The following is a 17,083-nucleotide window of genomic DNA, read 5'->3' on the forward strand; positions in this document are numbered from 1 at the left end:
TTCACAGACGATTTTAAAATATTCCACAGAAACCATTCTGAATCTGACTGCGTTTATTTACAGTCCAAATTAATTAACCTGGAAAAGTGGTGTACCACCAACTATTTGACATTGAATGATGACAAATGCAGTATCATCTCTTTTATGCCCATAATCCATATATAATACCTCATTAAATAGGATAAAAATGATCAAAGATCTTGGTTTTCACCCTTTTGTTGATTAACGGCAAGGATAGGCAGACTAAAATGAATGGTGAACCCACAGATAATTTTTTTTTTTTTTTTACAAAAGTATGCAACTACAGTAGTGTTAATGAAATAATAATCATAAATTAATTTCACCTGTATGCTCAATTATTTTATTTAATTTTTTACTTTAATGAAAGAAAAAAATTAATTTATCGATAATAATTTTAAACATAATTTGTGTTAGATTCATATACCTTACATTAACATGTGGATGTTATTAATTATTTCATGATTTTACACATAAATTAATTTGAGCCTCCAAACTTTTGCATTTTTGTTTTTCTTAGGTTTTAAACTGTGATTTTAATAAAAAATAAATAAATAAATTAGTAGTATTACATAAAAAAAGACCATTTCTCAATCTAAGAATAGTCATAATCGATTGGACTTCTGAAAGAATCATAACTTTTCAAAGTAAAAGCTATGATAGGCACACAAAAACGTAATTATTGTATATAAAACATTTGCAATTGATATTGCATACACTTTATATTTGTAATAACCAATAACATATCTTAGTAAAGAATTTTAATACCAATTAAACAGAGAAAAAAATATGTATAAAACATTTCATGTTCCTAGGCTAAAATCAGATCAAGGGAAGACATTTGTTATTGGGGTGACCCAGATTGCTGACCAATGACCTTCAACGGTAAGCGCCCATACATTCTTTATATTATGAACTTTCGAATGGTGAATCACTACGTATTCGGCTGTACGCTGAGAAAGTTATGTTTTTTGATTGGTTATCAATTTCTGATCAGAATGAGACAATTGTCAATTTTTACGTCGTCATGAAAAAGCCCTTATTGTATTCGAATCCTAGAATTGGCATAAGCAACATCAATGTTGAAGCTTTTGGCTTTTTTAGCGATAAACTTGGATATTTTTGCAAACTGCTACTATCAAAATTCAATCGTTGGAAGAAGCAATGATACTTTGGGTAAGATTCCACAAAAATTCAATTTTAAATGTTTCAAACTACTTATAATTAAATCACTTCAGCTTTAAAAAAAAAAGGATTTTCTTATTAATTATTATTAAATGAAAATCTATGCTTACAGACCAAGAAAGGCACAGTAAGAAGTAGGAAAAATGTAATTTAAAAGACAATTGAAGACAAATTTTAAAAATAATCTTTTATTTTAAAATTTAAAAATAATACACTGTAAAACTAATTCTATTTATATTTATAAGACTATAATGTGTCTGATTATTGACAAAACAATTTTATTTTTAGTAGTCATTGTTGATCCTTTCTTTATGTACCCAAAGTACAAAGGAATTGAGAATAAGCTCCGTAGCATCTTAAATGAAGCACTCCTAAACAACCTGAAGTTGAACGCAGTTGATGTTGTTTACCATATGAGCACAAAAGTTTCACTTAAACACGACACTACTGCAGTATTAAGCATCACATCGTGTAAGGACCTTTGGAATTTTTACCAGAGCCAAGGAAAGGACAATGGAATTCTTTATTTGTCTTTCACTGGTAAAATTTCAAAGCTGATTAAATAAGAAAAAACCTTTTTATTTGATTTTATTGTTTGAATCAGACCCAAATTGCCCAAGACTGCCAGCGCATGTAGGTCTAACTCTTCCCTTGCATCGTGTCGGCAAAGAGATTTCACAGATCTTACTTGACCTGAGATCGCAGAAAATTCTCGACTGGAGGAACACCGCTGTCATATACGATGATACAATTAGTAAATATTAATATTTATTAAATTGAACTTATTGAAAAAAAATATTATTAATTATTATTATTATTTATTTTTTTTAGATGAAGATATTGTGACTGAAATTTTAAAAGTTTTAACTCAGCCAATACCATTGTCAACCAGTTACAATAGCATAGCTAAATATTTTTTGACAAATATTCACGAAGTAGAGTGGAAAAGGTAATAATTTTATATCATAAATGTTTACCTATTATTTAAATTACTAACAAGCCTGCAAAAAAATTAAAACTTTATATTTTTGTAGGAGAAAATATATATTTGATGTTTTAGTTCATCTACCTCCTACAAATTTAATGAGTAACTTTCTTGTGGTTGTTAACCCAGAGATAATACCAATTGTCATAGAAGTTGTAAGAATATAGTTTTGTTTAAATATTGAGTTGAATAATTAATAATATGAAAAAAAAAATCTTTAGGCAAAATCTTTAAATCTTCTTGAACCAACAACGCAATGGCTGTTCATAAATTCAAGGCGTTTTAGAACAAAAGCGAACAACATTTCAAACTACATACAATTGGTAGAAGAAGGAGAAAATCTCGCTTTTATGTTCAACACTAGCAAAATTGATCAGAATTGCAATGTGATTATACTATTTCAAGTGTTAATTTAAATATATTTGACCTTCTGTTTGGTTTAAGTTTGGCCTGGAGTGCAATATGGTTGAAATAGCCGAATCATTTATGCTAGCCCTGGCAAGGACGATTGAAGTTGAGTCGAAACTGGCAAACGACGTTTCTGAAGAAGAATGGGAAGTGATGAAACTAACAAAAGTCGAAAGAAGAGAAATGCTTTTGAACATAATGAAGGTGAACTTTGTGACCTTTTTGTATGAAGATTATTAAAAAAAAATTGTACGTACATTATATCTCAATTCAACAAATTTCTCTTTTCAAGAAAGCACAAAAAAATCTGGGTAAATGCGATAATTGTACAGTGTGGAAATTTAAAGCCAGCGAGACCTGGGGGATGGATTTTCTGAAGAATAAACGCAAAATAGACCTCCTCGATGTCGGTTTTTGGTCTCCAAGGCCTGGCCCAATGTTAACCGACAGCCTTTATCCAAACATCGCCCATGGGTTTCGTGGTCGTGTTATTCCCATCGCAACGATTCATGTATGTTGTAAAATGATAAATTGTGATTAATAATAAAGAGTGATATTTTTCTAGTACCCTCCCTGGCAAATTGTCAAATACAATGAAAATGGCCAACCCAAAGAATTCAAAGGTGTTACTTTTGAAATAATTAACCAACTAGCTCTAAGCCTTAATTTTACGTGAGTCAAAATGATTAAAAATCTGTACACATATTGATTTTAATAATGATTTTTAATAATTCTAGCTATGAAATTATATTGCTTTCAAATGGAACTTCTACAAATAATAGCATCAGAACTTATAAGTTTGATGAAGTATGCACTTAAACTTATATATATATATAAGNTATATATAAAATTATATTTCTTCTGCAGAGTCTAGGGGAAGTCGTATTGGATGCAAGTGTTGAATTTATTGCTTGGGATCAAATTGTAAGGCTTATAAATGAGAAAAAGGTGAGAAGGAAAGTCATTTCCACATTAAACTGATGCCACAATTTTTTATCATTATTTGCTTCCAGAATTGTTGTTGTACAAGAAATAAAAAGTAAACATATAATTAATAATAAATTATGTTTTTAGATTATGTTGGGTGGTGTTGCATTTACAATTACCGAAGACCGAAAGGAATATGTTAATTTTAGTTCTTATATTAGCTTGGAATCTTATGCCTTTTTAGTCTCTCGACCTAAAGAATTAAGTCGGGCTTTATTATTCATACTTCCTTTCAGCACTGATGTAAGTTTATAAATATTAAAATTTACTGTACAAAATTTAATTTATTTTGTGTGTGTTAAACATTTCAGACATGGTTATGTATAATAGCGGCGATTTTGGTGATGACACCTCTTTTAAACTTTGTCCACCGAATAACCCCTTACTACGATCATTTTAGTCATAGGGGAAAAGGTGGTTTTTTGAAGATGATGAACTGTTTTTGGTACCTCTATGGTGCCTTACTGCAGCAAGGTATGCTCAGATATTTACACTGATAGTTAAAAAAAAAAAATAAGTTGTTACATTTAAGGTGGTGGTGTTTTGCCTGATGCTGACAGCGGTAGACTTGTCATTGGCACTTGGTGGCTTGTCGTGCTTGTAATAATAACGACATACTCTGGAAATTTAGTGGCTTTTTTGACTTTTCCAAAAATGGACAAGGCCATATCAAATGTAGACCAACTGATGGCCAAACGTGACTCTTTGACATGGGGCCTTCCAAAAATCACGACTCTACACAAATTACTCAAAGTATGTTCGCTCATGACATTAATAATTTGTTTTTTAATACTTTTTTTATCCAGTCCACAGACAGTCTGAAGTTCAACCATTTGTCAGATGCTGCCGAACTACACACAGAGATAACGCCTGATATCGTTGCAAGGATTCAAGCTGGCAAACATATATACATTGCAAGAAAGTCTGTACTTCTTTTTATAATGAAACAAGAGTTTTTGAGGACTAATCGATGTGATTTCTCCATAGGTTGTATTTTACTATTAAACATTTTGTATGTTTTTATTTGTTTTCTTATTTTTAGGAGAGGAACAATTTCTCCCAGAGAAACTCGCAATAGCACTTCCAACGAACAGCCCTTACTTAAACATAATCAACAAACAGTAAGTATATTAATTTTTAAATTTTTAAGATTTACTTAATTACTCAAACAATTGCATTTTCAGGATTTACAAAATGCATAAAGTTGGCCTAATTGAAAAATGGCTCGTCGACTATTTGCCCAAGAAGGACAGATGTTGGAGTTCAACTTTGTCGAGCGAGAGTAACACTCACACTGTCAACATGGACGACATGCAAGGATCTTTCTTTTTGCTCTTTCTCGGTAAACACTCTGAATACCAATTTTTATCTTTAAAAAAAATTTAAAATAATCTTCTTTTTATTTTCCTAGGTGTTGCATGTGGGATTCTATTAATAATAGGGGAGTATTTTTACAATCGGTGGAAAATCTCTAAGGAAAAAAGTGTCATACATCCATTTGTGAGCTGAACGCTGGATTCAAAAAATAAAAATCATTTGTGTTTTCTTTATTTTTATTTTATTTTTTTTTATTTTTTATTTATTTAATACCTAATCACATATATTATAAAAAAGTATTTTTTAAACAATTTATTCAATTGTTCACTTTTTCAAAACAAATTGATTGAGATTAAACAAGATTTTAACTTACACAATGATTGTAGAATAACATTTCTGTATCTTAATTAATTAAAACAGAAAGCATGTATTTTTTATTGAATATATTTGCAATATCGCTAACATTTATCAGCTCTAAAAATAAACAGCCAAGTTTCAAAGTGAACTTGATGTATTTACCGTTCTGACCAGAGTATCAGATTTATTCAAAAAGCCCTTTATTTATATATACTTTTACTATTTCTAATAACAAAAAATCGGTCTATGCAAAGTTTAATGAGATTCCATCACCTTTAAGCAAAAGAAATAATATAAAACAATCATGATGTCTGTTTAACAATGGTGTAGACTTGAGAAATGACTTTTGTTTTTAAAAACCGGCCCCCAAGCTCTGTCATACTTTGTGTCCTCCTTCTTACCCATCTTTTGGATCGCCTCATACCCAGCTCTCCTGAAATTCAGAAGTATATTAATTATTAAAAAAAAAATGTATTAACTTATTTAAAGAGTGTTAAGTCCTTACCTGGCCTCTGCTGAGCGGGTCGGAAGGCTGGTGATACTTGTGTAGCTGTATGTTGTCTCTCCTTGAACCATGATGCTTGCTTTGAAAGGAATAGGTGATAAGAATCTCACTAAATATCGACTGAGATGGCTCGCTAAATAAAACGAGGTTAATGTGATAAATCTTTATACAAGACAATAAGTGATTATATATAAATTACATACTCTACGGAACGTTGTGAATGAGGGTTAGAACGGAAAGTTCCAGATGGTTTCCTGAATTGCCTCTTCTGCTGCCCAAGCTAGCACATAAATTTTTTCCAAGCCTGTAAATAAAATAAATTATTTAACAATTAATTAGAAAAGTGGGCATGTTCACTTTATTAATTTTGTATCCCCCTCCCCGTAAAATTTAAAAAGAAAAAAAAAAAAAAGAAAAATTGTCTATACTGTCTAGATAAGTAAAGAACAAGAAAAACACACGAGTATGAATAAAGAATATAACTTTCTAATATTCAAATTTTTAATAAGGTCAGCACTAACTAACCCAAATGGGAATTTTTTACAGATATTTATTTCTCTATTTCTCGATGATTTTTATATATCAAAAAGTTATTATTATCAAAAAGTTATAGTCATTATTTCAATATCAAGCAACTAAATAATTGTTAAGTATCAATTTTTTAAAGCTGAATATGTAAGTAAATGGCACAAATCTGTTCATTTTTATATAAGTAGATTTGTGTGATTATTTTCAACACGATGTTGAAATTATTAAAAAAATTGTCTAACGATAAAATGATCACTATTGGAAGGAAATTCACAAGGTCTTAGGATTTTTTAAACCAAAAGGAATGTCCTGTTTGAGATGACTAAAAAAAGAAAGCAACAACAGGTCTGGACCAGAACTGGAATGCTTACTTACTCCTCCCTTTATTATGTAATAACTAGTTAATACTGTTTAGTTAAGTTAGAATATACAAAAATCTATTAAGTTAATATTATTTCTATTGAAGTTTAAACTTTAAAACTCTTTAAACTTTAAACTAAGTTTAAACTTTGAAGATTAAAATTTCTATAATAAAATGGAGGAATGGGGGCAAGAGCCAACAATTGTAACAGGCTAAATGTACAATTATTGATTTCAAATACCTTATCGTAGGCAAAAACTTGTCTGTTTGCGTGTATACTATCCTCCTCATCGACACATAAAGGTGAATTTAGTGGATGAAATTAATAAGTTTCGGACTGAGTTTAAGAACGTCTTCAGTTGGAGACCTAAGTGAGAATGAGCCACTCCGACGTGTATATATCCTCCTTTTCTAACTTGTTGCCTGGCAAGGAAATAACAAACAGGTTTTTTGCCTTGGCAGACATTCAAAACGGGTGAATATATTAGAGGGGGCTGGGTGGACGTCAGCCTACTCTGTTTACCTGGGATTTTTACTGACTGTCTGGAATAACGTCATCACTAATTCTCCTTAAAAAATTGTCTTTCAGGAATAATAAATGAAAAATTTAATATATATTTTATAATTAATTTATATTATGGATTTTACTGTAAAATTTTCTGTTATTTCTTGCCTGCAAAGAACAAACTCCTGACAAGATTTTAGACCCACGAGATAAAACCATCCAAATATATTTGAAAATGTATTGGAATGCATTAATAAATCAAAGGATATAATTAACAATATAAAAACATTATATGGCATTTTATGGCACAATTATATTTTATTATTTAATTTAACTACATATGATTTTTTTCTATACAATATTGTTAAGCACTACCAATTTGTCCAAAATTTTACAATGTTCTAACATTAATAAAAATTTAATATGATGTAATAAAATATATTGTTGGCGAATATATTTTTAGAATGAATCCAATCCAGACTGCTCTTCTCGTTCAATGAGTTTATTACATATTGGCTATTTTAATTTTCATCCCCAATGTATGCTTTAATAGTTAACATTTTGCAATTTTTACTTCAGCTATGTTACAATATGAGGATATAACTAATTATTTCTATTTACCAATAGAATCGAGTAAAACCAGATTATCAAGGCTAACTGGTAAGGAAGATCTGATGTAATATTTTTCTGGTTGTCATCATATTATTCTTAAAAAAAAAATAAATAAATAAATAAATGCACTTTTCCAAAGGAGGAATAAAATAATTCTTGAAAATAACGGTGCAATAAAAATATTAACAAATAAATGAATAAATAAAAAATAAAAAACTTTAATAATCGCTAAATATATACTCATCAATACAAATCAGATGGAAAATCATTCATACAACAAAGCAAAAAGGCAGAGTTGTTCTCGATTGCTTCTATTTTTCCTTTTTTTTATTTAATTTGTTGTTTTTTTTTGCACTTGATCAGTAAATAATTCATAAATTGAAGGAAGCAGAAGAAGCTTATACAAGGAAGACAAAGCACAAGGAAGTAAATAAGGTCGTCCACCTGTCCTTTTGTAAAATGTAAAAATCTTCCGTTTTGTTGTTATTTCTTACAGGGATTGAGTTGAATATGTAATGAGGTAAACTTTGATTCTTTTTTTCAGATAAATTGTTAATTTAAAAAAAAAAAGATGGTATCAATTCAATGATAAATATTTTGGGTTTATACATTATATAAATTGTAAAAATAATAAATTGTATTTTGTTTTGTTTCGAGTGGGTGTGTTATAGAAAGAGAGAGAGAACAAAAGAGAGCGAGAAAGAGAGAGAGTGTGTATTGTTCACTTTTGAACATTTTTTAGTCATTTAAATATATAAAACAAAAGTTTATGTACATTACATTAGAAATGCATTTATTCATGTTGTTCAGGACACACATTTTGATAATTAAAACCAAATATTTAAATTGATTTATTTTGATGTTATATTTATGATATTTAATTATATTGCATGTATTATTGTAATTAATAACTTCTGTAGTATGTTTTTTCTTTCCTGATCTAACCCACAGGAAGGGAGTTTATTTATATTTGTCTTACATGTTCCATTTTTATATTACATCTGTTTATAATTTTTTAAAAAAATAATTTTATTATCCTTTATTTATGTTTAAAAAAAATTATAAAATATTTAAGAAGATGGTTATTCTACAAATTGTCATATTATTGATTTTTTTTTTAAATATTTTGTTTTAAATCTTCCTTTTACTATGAATAACAAAAATTTTATTATTATTGAGAGTGTGTGACAGTAACTAATGTCCAAGGATTAGTTTTCCTACAAAGAGTGTGAATTCTTTGATATATTCATTTTTTAGAAGCTCCACAAGCAACCTGCCAACCCTGACCCTTACAAGCATAATATTGCGAAATCGAAGCTCTTTTTCCTTTCCCAATTTAGGCAAAGGAAAATCATATGCTTAAAATTTTGCTCTGTTATGTTATCACATGGGCACATTGATGTTGAGGCATGTCCAAATCGTTTCTAGCATTGCGAGCAATGTCAATTTCTAGAAATCATATGCCTCAGTTTGTAATTGTCTGGCAGTTCCATTGCACTCCTTTGAAAGAATGAGGGAATAAACCCTTGATGTGGGTTGGAAATCGAAGTCCTTTTTTTCTATATTTCTTCCCACCTTGAGAATTGAGCCTTGAATAGGCTTTTAGGGTATTTGGCATACATCAGTTTAGGATTTTGTCTCTTGACGCTGATATAGTCAGTTGATTGGCTTCATCGTTTATGATTATCCTGAAGGGAGCTTTTATCCAGTTGTGTGTGTGTGTGTGTGAGTTTTGTTACTGTTTCAAATGAAATGAAACTAAAATAAAAAAATAACAAAATCCTATCAAACAGGAGTGCATCCAACTAATCTTCAGATGTGATAAACACTTCAGAATACTATTTCCAAATTATTCTCAAATAAAATTCTAAGGGGTATGCTGGGATTTGAACCTAGAACCACTATCATGGTGAAAGTACAAACCACTTGGTTACTGGTGGTCTCTATTTAGAGCAAAAGTTTGAATATCCACATGTAATATACTTTATATTTAGCATATTAATTTTTATAGTCAATTTTTTTTTAATTCAAAAATTAATTTTGCGCCAAAAGTAATGAGATTGGTTACACAAAAGAAGAACACTTGTTTTATGTGTTTTAATGTTTTAATGATTAATTAATTTAATTTTTAATGTTTTAATTTTTTTAAGCTAATATCTGCGAAATAATGAAATTTACCCTATGGGAAATCTGATTTTTTAACTTAAATTTATTACGATTATTAGTTTTTTTAAATAATAATTTTTCACCAATGATTAATGGTTTATCGTAAAAGAAACGGAGGTGAAAATATGGAAATATCGATTAAAATTAGTTGTAAATTTAATGAAGTTGTAACATGTCTTGTAACTGTTCTAAAATGTTCAATGGGGTGCAAAGTTAAGGCATTTTTACATTTATACATGGGGTATTTGACATATATTTTAAAGTCCCGCTTAGTAAAAAATATATATTTGCCAGAATTGTATTTTATCATAGAACCAGATGGCTGAGGCAAGTGAAATTTAGTTTGGAATATTCCTCAAGGACTCAAGAACACAATCTCCTATAGGTTTTATGCCATTATTAAATGGTGGGGAGTTGACTAAAAGGGCAATAAAGAATAAAATAAAAAAAACTCTTCCACAAAAAAGTAAAATAAAATTTAACTTTTTAAAACTTACTTTCAATAAGTTTAAAAGTAATAGATAATTAAAATCTTATAACTAATACTTATTTGTTGGATTTTATTTATTTTGTTGAATTTAGAAAATATTTTTTGGTTCGAAAACATCCATGTGGGTTTTTTAAAACAAAAAAGTGAATACATTATTCATTTACATTTATATGGATGTTTTGGGAATTTACATCCATCATCAGCCTTTTATATTGTACTAAATTTATAATTTACTATTATTCATATTATATTTTAAAGACATGACCATCTTGCATTTACCGACAAGCGAACTACTATTTATTTATGAAACAAAAAAAACGGCCAAGAAGAAGATGGATGGAGATGACCAATGTAGTTTGCCAGTTCTTAAAACTATCCACAATGCATATAAAAATCTATCGAAATATAATTTTTAAGCAAATTGATTCATTTTTAATCAAAATTATAGTGTTTTTAGTTGATTTTGTCTTAACATGTTATTCAATTAGTACAATTCACTTTGTTTTGGACTGTATGAAAGTAAGATTTAAACTATAACATGTCTTGGAATTTATTATTTAATTAAATTTACAAATTTGCTAATACCAATAAGATACATTAGATTATTAATGAAATTGATTTAAACCTTAAAATATCATGAAATTTATTTACTTAACCTCATGGCAGGTAAAATCCATTTGCAACTTTTTTTTTCCAAATTCAGTTAACACCCCAAAAAAGGATCTTTATTTATTGATGCTACAGATAGTTGGTTGTTTTAAATGCAATTGAACTTTAAAAATTTAAATCAAGTGAACATCTTGAAAGAATCTATTTTTTACACCTTAAACCTAATTTAAAAAATCTTAACAATTTTTACAGGCTCGCAAATTCTATTCTCAAATTTGTGCAGCAGATCTAGTCATCACGTAAAAAGTCATAAATTTTTTGTAAAGAGGAATCATGTTTTTCTCAAGGAAACTCTACTTGTTTTTTTTATAATTAAACTATTTTAACCCTGACTTTTCAGCTTCGCATCTTTGTAAGAGCCAACTTTACACTTTATTAATTAAGATTGGAGAAGTTTAAAGGGAAGGAAATTTGTCAATTGCCATACATCGTCTGGGTTCTTGTTATATAGAAATGAAACATTAAATAAAGTTGTTTTCTATGTTTCTTTATATTAAACATGCTGAGAAAAAATTATATTATAAGGTCAACTTCCTGCTGATCAAAAGTTTCCAAGTCTTAATTGCCTGTATATCATTATATATTGTATGTAACATTTAGTAAATAAAATATTATTATTAATTTTAGTAAAAGTAGTATGTATTAGCAAATATTTACAACAATAATAATATATTTTACGGATTTAATCCAATTTACAAAAAATGTCTAAATGTAGAAATATACAACATAAAAAATATAAAAACAAAACTAAGAAAACAAAGGGAAAAATTACTTAAGTATTAAACAATACATAAACTAAGAAAATAGCTTAAAAGTATGTCAGTTATTTTATTTGTTTAAATTGTCATTGTAAAATAATATAACATATTTTAAAATATTATATAAATAATATTAGAAAAGAATTACATAAAATAAGGGTATTTTATGCACATTTGGTTGAATGATATTAATTAGAAATAAAATAAACTTAAATATGGAAATATATACAATACATACATACACGTACACAAGTGCAAGTTAAATAATTTATATGAAAAACTTTTTATTGTTACAGAAGTAATGAAAGATAATTTAACTTAAAATATACATGATAAATCAAGATTTAACAAGTCTACACACTTGATTATAGAATGAAGAAAAAGGATAATTAAAAATAGTAAGATTAGGAAAGTTATTGGCTGAACGCATCATTCTGGCAATAGGAGTATTTTTACTATAGTTAGTAGAATGGTAGGAAATATGAAAAAGCCTATTGTGCCTGGTCAAGTAGCTCAGTACTGAAATGTTAATTTTAGCAAGTAAAAAAGTACTGTAAATGTAGCAATTAATTACTTTGAAAAAGGAAGTAAATCAGTCAAAGACTACCTATCTCTAGGGGAAGTAAATTAAAGTACCGTTCAAATTGTCTATAGTCATTAATAGTTTTTCTATTAATAAAGGTATATTACAAGGTAGGTACAACCACGTGGGGTCATAATCTGCCTTTAATATAAATATGTGTTAGTTATGAAACAAATTATAATTTTTAAAATTTTGTAATATTCTAAGTTGTAGAATTATTTTGTGCATTAATAAAAGAAGTGAAGTAAGAAAAGAAAAACAAACAAATCTTAAATAAAAATTATTTATTGTAATAGAAAAAGTGCAACATGAGAGTTCATAACGTGACGACAACAAAGTGTCAGACAAGACCGGCCCATGCGTGCTGTTTGCTGTGAGGTTGCTGATAAGAGTGTCAACAACGATCGCTGCTTGAGAAGGAGAAAGGACTAACACTAAAGCTAAAAGCACTACTTGAAAGTTGAAAGTTGTTGAACTGTGGGGTTGCTAGACGAAAGGCGATTCCTCAGACGATGGCGACCACTACAAACGGCAACGGAAATCTCGTCGACGAGTTTGAAGAAGCATTTCAGGTTCGTTTGCAATTGATAATATAAAAGCTGCTAAATGTGGATTTTACCAATTTTGTAGTATTTACTTTCCCTAGTATTTTTTGTTTTATTTTTATTATAAGTTGCATTAAAATTTATTAGCAATTATTGTTTTTTTTACTGAAGGAAAATTTAATTAATGGATTTTGAAAAATAACAAAATAAAAGGTTTTAATTTCATAATTTCTTTATTGGACACAATAATTTTTTTAAACAATTAATACCGTGGATAATGTTCTCTGTTAGCTAAAACATCTATGCACCTGTTAGGCATTCTGTTAATAAGGTTGTCACTAATTTCATAAAGAATTTTACTCCGTAGTTGTTGCAACACTGCACTCAGTTGTTGTAGGTCAGTTGTTTCGGATGATGATCGAAAAGCCTTCTCTGAACGCAAACCACGTGTGCTCATTAGGATTGAGGTATGGCCACAATGGGCGAAGGGGCAAATGGGAAATTCCCAGGTTTTCTAAACATTGGTGAACAACTTTACCGCTCTGAGGTCTAGCATTGTCATCCAGAAATCGAAAATACCTGCCAATGAGATACCTGGTTTAAGGGATGTATGCCTCCATAATTTCTTGGACAAAACGGTTGCCTTCAACAATATGGAGTCCAGTTCATCGTCCGCTGTAAACCCCAGCTCAGAACATTACACCACCTCCTTCAAACTGCACTGAAGGAAGCACAAACTGGGGTATTGTACGCATCCCCTGTTCACGGGCTATCAATGAGCATCTTGGGAAAGTAGACAGGGAGAAAGTGAGAAAATGTTGACGTTCACTCATTGCATGTGAACAATCCAAAAATCTCTTGGTGAAAATTTAGAAAGAAAGGAACAATTGAATGCATCAAAGGGAGCGGAAAGAGATTCCCAATCCTAACAGGGCAGTGATAGGCATTTGAGGAAGGTTGGTATCAACCAACAAAGGAGATGGGGGCCGCAGTAGCTGAGTGGTTAAGGCATCAGACTCTCAGCTAGTAGATCCCGTGGTCGTGGATTCGAGCTCCACCGTTGCCTCTGGACTTTTTTTCTGATGCCTAATGGGACCGGTGGCCGCAATTGAAAGAAATTGACACGGCTCTCATCAATGGAAGAGGCAGGATCAGATCTCAGTGACCCTGAATTTGGCCCCAATCCCCTTCAAAAATGGAAAAACACTGGCACACTGGGGGCTCACATTCACACATGTGTTGTGAACCCCCAAAAATGTAGCCAGAGATAAAGAACAATACGCTGCACAGCTGCAGTGCTCAGGGGGAACTTCTCCAGTTCCTGCTATCCATTGGGGGGGGGGGAATAAAAATAATTAATAATAATAAAAAAAATCAACACTAACAGACCTGTGATGCTACCGTCTTAAGGACTGTAGTGTGTTAAATCTATAGTTTGGTCATTTCTAAATATCTTGCTCATATTCTTACCATTCTGATCTGTCAGATACATTTCAGCATTTTGATAGCTTATTAAGGTACTTTTTATTATAAGTTCACGAAAGGTGGAAGTAGTGGTTTTTTTTTTTTTTTTTAACATGTCCTCTAAATGTACTCTCCACAAATGCCAAAAAGTTAAATTTTTTTAATGGTTTTGTGTATGAGAACACCATGATGCTTTTAAGATATGGCAATCCAAAATTTATATTTTCTTGAACACCACAATTTCTGGTGTTGCACAAAATCTGGAATCTTCAATGATTCAATGCACAATAACAATTTGAACGAATTTTGTATGTGATTTTTTCTGCTAAAAACATTAATTATGCCTTGTTTTTGTGTAATTTAAATGTATCTTTTTTGTTTTAGTCATGTTTGAGTGTTTTGACGAAGGAACAGGCTCTAGCGGCGATGGAAAATGATGAAATCCGCGTTGAGGTTGATCATTCTGTTCTGAGATTTATCGATCTGGCTCGTCAAATGGAAGCTTTCTTCCTTCAGAAACGCTTTCTTTTATCTGCCCTCAAGCCCGAGTTGATAGTCAAAGAGGTAAGTAAGACTTCTGTTTATTTAGGATTTAGAATTATTGATAATTGGTATGGTTGTTGTACAGGACATAAGCGATTTAAAAAATGAGCTTATACGGAAGGAGGAGCTGCTAAAGAGGCACCATGAGAAAATTGCAATCTGGCAGAATCTCCTGTCGGATCTACAAGGTTGGGCAAAGACACACCCACAGGGCCCGGCCACCCCTTCGGGCATGAATGGAGTCCCGCCGAGCGGTACGCCGCCACAGGCAGCCATGATGCAACAGCAGATACAACAACAACAGCAACAGCAGATACAGCAACAGATGCAAATGCAACAACAGATGCAGCAACAAATGCAACAGCAACAGGTGAGCAATTCTCGCACAATATTATTTGTCTGTTTTTTAATGCTCAATATAAATTGCAGGTTAATGCTGGCATGGGACCAGGCATGGCTCCAGGTATGATGATGGGCCCTGGAGTTGGAATGCTCCACGGCCCCCTTGCATACCTTGAGAAGACAACTTCTAACATAGGAGTCGGAGAAGGGAGAAGGTGACGCGGGAGGGGGAGGGGGAGGGGGCGTGGCCGCGGCAGAGCTCGCGGTCATTACGCCAACACCCCTTAACCCTCCGAACCTAGCATGAGTAGAGCCCGAAACTCTTGTTTTGGTTGAGTTATCTGGGGTCATCATCACATTTTCGTTCCTCCACTCTTGATTCAGTATTTTTCACTTCAGGTTTTCTATCCACCTTTCAACTGGTTCAACTGTGGTCTGTCCTGTTTTCAAAAAGGATATAACTTTTCAACTTCATTTTGGGACTTATTGTTTGCCATAGACTTGGTCTTAAAGGGACGGATTTAAAGGTGGCTTGAGATAAATTGTTTGAATTAAAATGAATTTTTGTTTTGTTTAATAACATTTCTCTCTATTGCTTTGCCCAGTTCTGATGTAATGACTTTTTAAGTTTAAAACATATTTTTATAATCAACATAAAAGGCTTTTATTTTTTTACAAATGTCATAACGTTAGTTTTTCTATTGATGTATGTAAAAAGTATTACATTCAAGATACAAATACTTCATTAGTTTCTGGGCAAAAGCATAAAGAAAGGAAGACATTTTGTTCTCAGTTTCGGTAAATCAAAGAAAAAACTGTATAGGAAAACAGAAAATGAAAGTTTTGTATAAGGCAGTTTTGTGTGTAAAAACATCCCTAATAATGTAATAAATAAGAAAAGTCAAAAGCTCGCTAAAGAATGACATGCCATAAAAATACGCTATATAAAAAACAAAGTATACTTTTTGAAAGGCACCTAAAATAAAAGGGTATTATTAATGGACAGTAGTACAAAAACTTTATTACAGCACTAAATCACACTTAGTAAAAAATCACAACTTATTACCACGGGATGTCAGCTCTGTTGTGTAGCTTTTAACAGTCAATTTTGTTTTAAAAGTTTTAAAAAAATTATCACAAATTTTGCTTTTGCTCTAATTTTAATTGTTTACAAATAAAGATGAGGGATATACAGAAAATTAAGAATGTAACACTAAGAAAGTAGTTTTAAATGGGAAATATGTTTCCTCCATAGCTGTAAGCTATTTATGAACCAAATTCACCCCCCTTGGAAAATGAAACATTATTAAAGGACCTAAAAAAATGTATGAATTGATGTCACATGAAAGATAAAACTTAACAAAAATCTAATCTGTACATATGTAAAATATCTCACCTTAATTGAATGTAAACTGAAAAATTAACTCAGGAATATATGTATACGATAATACATGCCGTAAATGTAATAATTAAGATCTATTGGAAACTGAAATATATATTTTAAAAAAATCTGTATCTCATGTGTTTCCACATTGTAATAAAATGAAGATATGGATTAAATCTGAATTTTGTATATTAGCTACGATTTGTAAGTTTTTTTAATAATCTAAAGAATTGAATTTTTGTATTTTCTATGGATTTGTAGTTGTTGTAAATGCAAAGGATCTTCATTAATGTTTAATATAAATGGGGTGTACAATTTGTTAATACATAGTTTTAAAAAGAAAATAAAAAAGATACACATAATCGACTTTT

The 17,083-nt window shown here is 30.5% G+C and overlaps 3 protein-coding genes across 4 annotated transcripts; 2 read left to right on the forward strand and 1 right to left on the reverse strand.

Annotated features, from left to right (window-relative positions):
* Positions 1-831: 831 nt before the first annotated feature.
* On the forward strand, positions 832-5,542 carry LOC106661976 (ionotropic receptor 93a). 2 transcript variants are annotated; one of them, XM_024227936.1, is made up of 18 exons: positions 832-903; positions 1,492-1,743; positions 1,808-1,957; positions 2,035-2,152; positions 2,238-2,343; positions 2,410-2,574; positions 2,633-2,800; positions 2,889-3,107; positions 3,162-3,268; positions 3,334-3,403; positions 3,464-3,544; positions 3,671-3,826; positions 3,895-4,057; positions 4,116-4,336; positions 4,390-4,570; positions 4,626-4,704; positions 4,768-4,925; positions 4,995-5,542. In XM_024227936.1, exons 1-18 carry the CDS (start codon positions 891-893, stop codon positions 5,090-5,092), a joined length of 2,505 nt encoding a protein of 834 aa, XP_024083704.1. In that variant the 5' UTR covers positions 832-890; the 3' UTR covers positions 5,093-5,542. The 2 variants fall into 2 exon arrangements, with proteins under 2 accessions (XP_024083704.1, XP_014241249.1); XM_014385763.2 differs by having other exon boundaries at positions 841-1,194.
* On the reverse strand, positions 5,461-7,077 carry LOC106661977. The gene is made up of 4 exons (XM_024227937.1): positions 6,893-7,077; positions 5,966-6,066; positions 5,763-5,895; positions 5,461-5,690 (listed from the first exon to the last, which is right to left on the reverse strand). The coding sequence occupies exons 1-2, from the start codon at positions 6,940-6,942 to the stop codon at positions 5,967-5,969; spliced, it is 150 nt and encodes a 49-aa protein (XP_024083705.1). The 5' UTR covers positions 6,943-7,077; the 3' UTR covers positions 5,461-5,690; positions 5,763-5,895; position 5,966.
* Positions 7,078-12,797: 5,720 nt separating this feature from the next.
* Positions 12,798-16,613, forward strand: LOC106661808 (mediator of RNA polymerase II transcription subunit 28-like). Its single transcript, XM_014385460.2, has 4 exons — positions 12,798-13,006; positions 14,828-15,007; positions 15,072-15,356; positions 15,416-16,613. Exons 1-4 carry the CDS (start codon positions 12,947-12,949, stop codon positions 15,545-15,547), a joined length of 657 nt encoding a protein of 218 aa, XP_014240946.1. The 5' UTR covers positions 12,798-12,946; the 3' UTR covers positions 15,548-16,613.
* Positions 16,614-17,083: the final 470 nt, after the last annotated feature.

The sequence above is a fragment of the Cimex lectularius genome, unplaced genomic scaffold (genome assembly GCF_000648675.2).
Source record: "Cimex lectularius strain Harlan isolate CLEC.00 unplaced genomic scaffold, Clec_2.1 scaffold59, whole genome shotgun sequence".
NCBI lineage: Eukaryota > Metazoa > Arthropoda > Insecta > Hemiptera > Cimicidae > Cimex > Cimex lectularius.

Excerpts from the sequence above, each read along its gene's own strand:
- LOC106661976 (XM_014385763.2), top strand. The coding sequence starts at position 1,098 with ATGTTGAAGCTTTTGGCTTTTTTAGCGATAAACTTGGATATTTTTGCA. Across the intron at positions 1,744-1,807 it reads TCTTTATTTGTCTTTCACTG|ACCCAAATTGCCCAAGACTG; the intron begins GTAAAATTTCAA and ends TGTTTGAATCAG. Across the intron at positions 4,926-4,994 it reads TTTCTTTTTGCTCTTTCTCG|GTGTTGCATGTGGGATTCTA; the intron begins GTAAACACTCTG and ends TTATTTTCCTAG.
- LOC106661808 (XM_014385460.2), top strand. The coding sequence starts at position 12,947 with ATGGCGACCACTACAAACGGCAACGGAAATCTCGTCGACGAGTTTGAA. Across the intron at positions 15,008-15,071 it reads CCGAGTTGATAGTCAAAGAG|GACATAAGCGATTTAAAAAA; the intron begins GTAAGTAAGACT and ends GTTGTTGTACAG. Across the intron at positions 15,357-15,415 it reads AACAAATGCAACAGCAACAG|GTTAATGCTGGCATGGGACC; the intron begins GTGAGCAATTCT and ends TATAAATTGCAG.
- LOC106661977 (XM_024227937.1), bottom strand. The coding sequence starts at position 6,942 with ATGAGGAGGATAGTATACACGCAAACAGACAAGTTTTTGCCTACGATA. Across the intron at positions 6,067-6,892 it reads AAGTTTTTGCCTACGATAAG|GCTTGGAAAAAATTTATGTG; the intron begins GTATTTGAAATC and ends TTTTATTTACAG.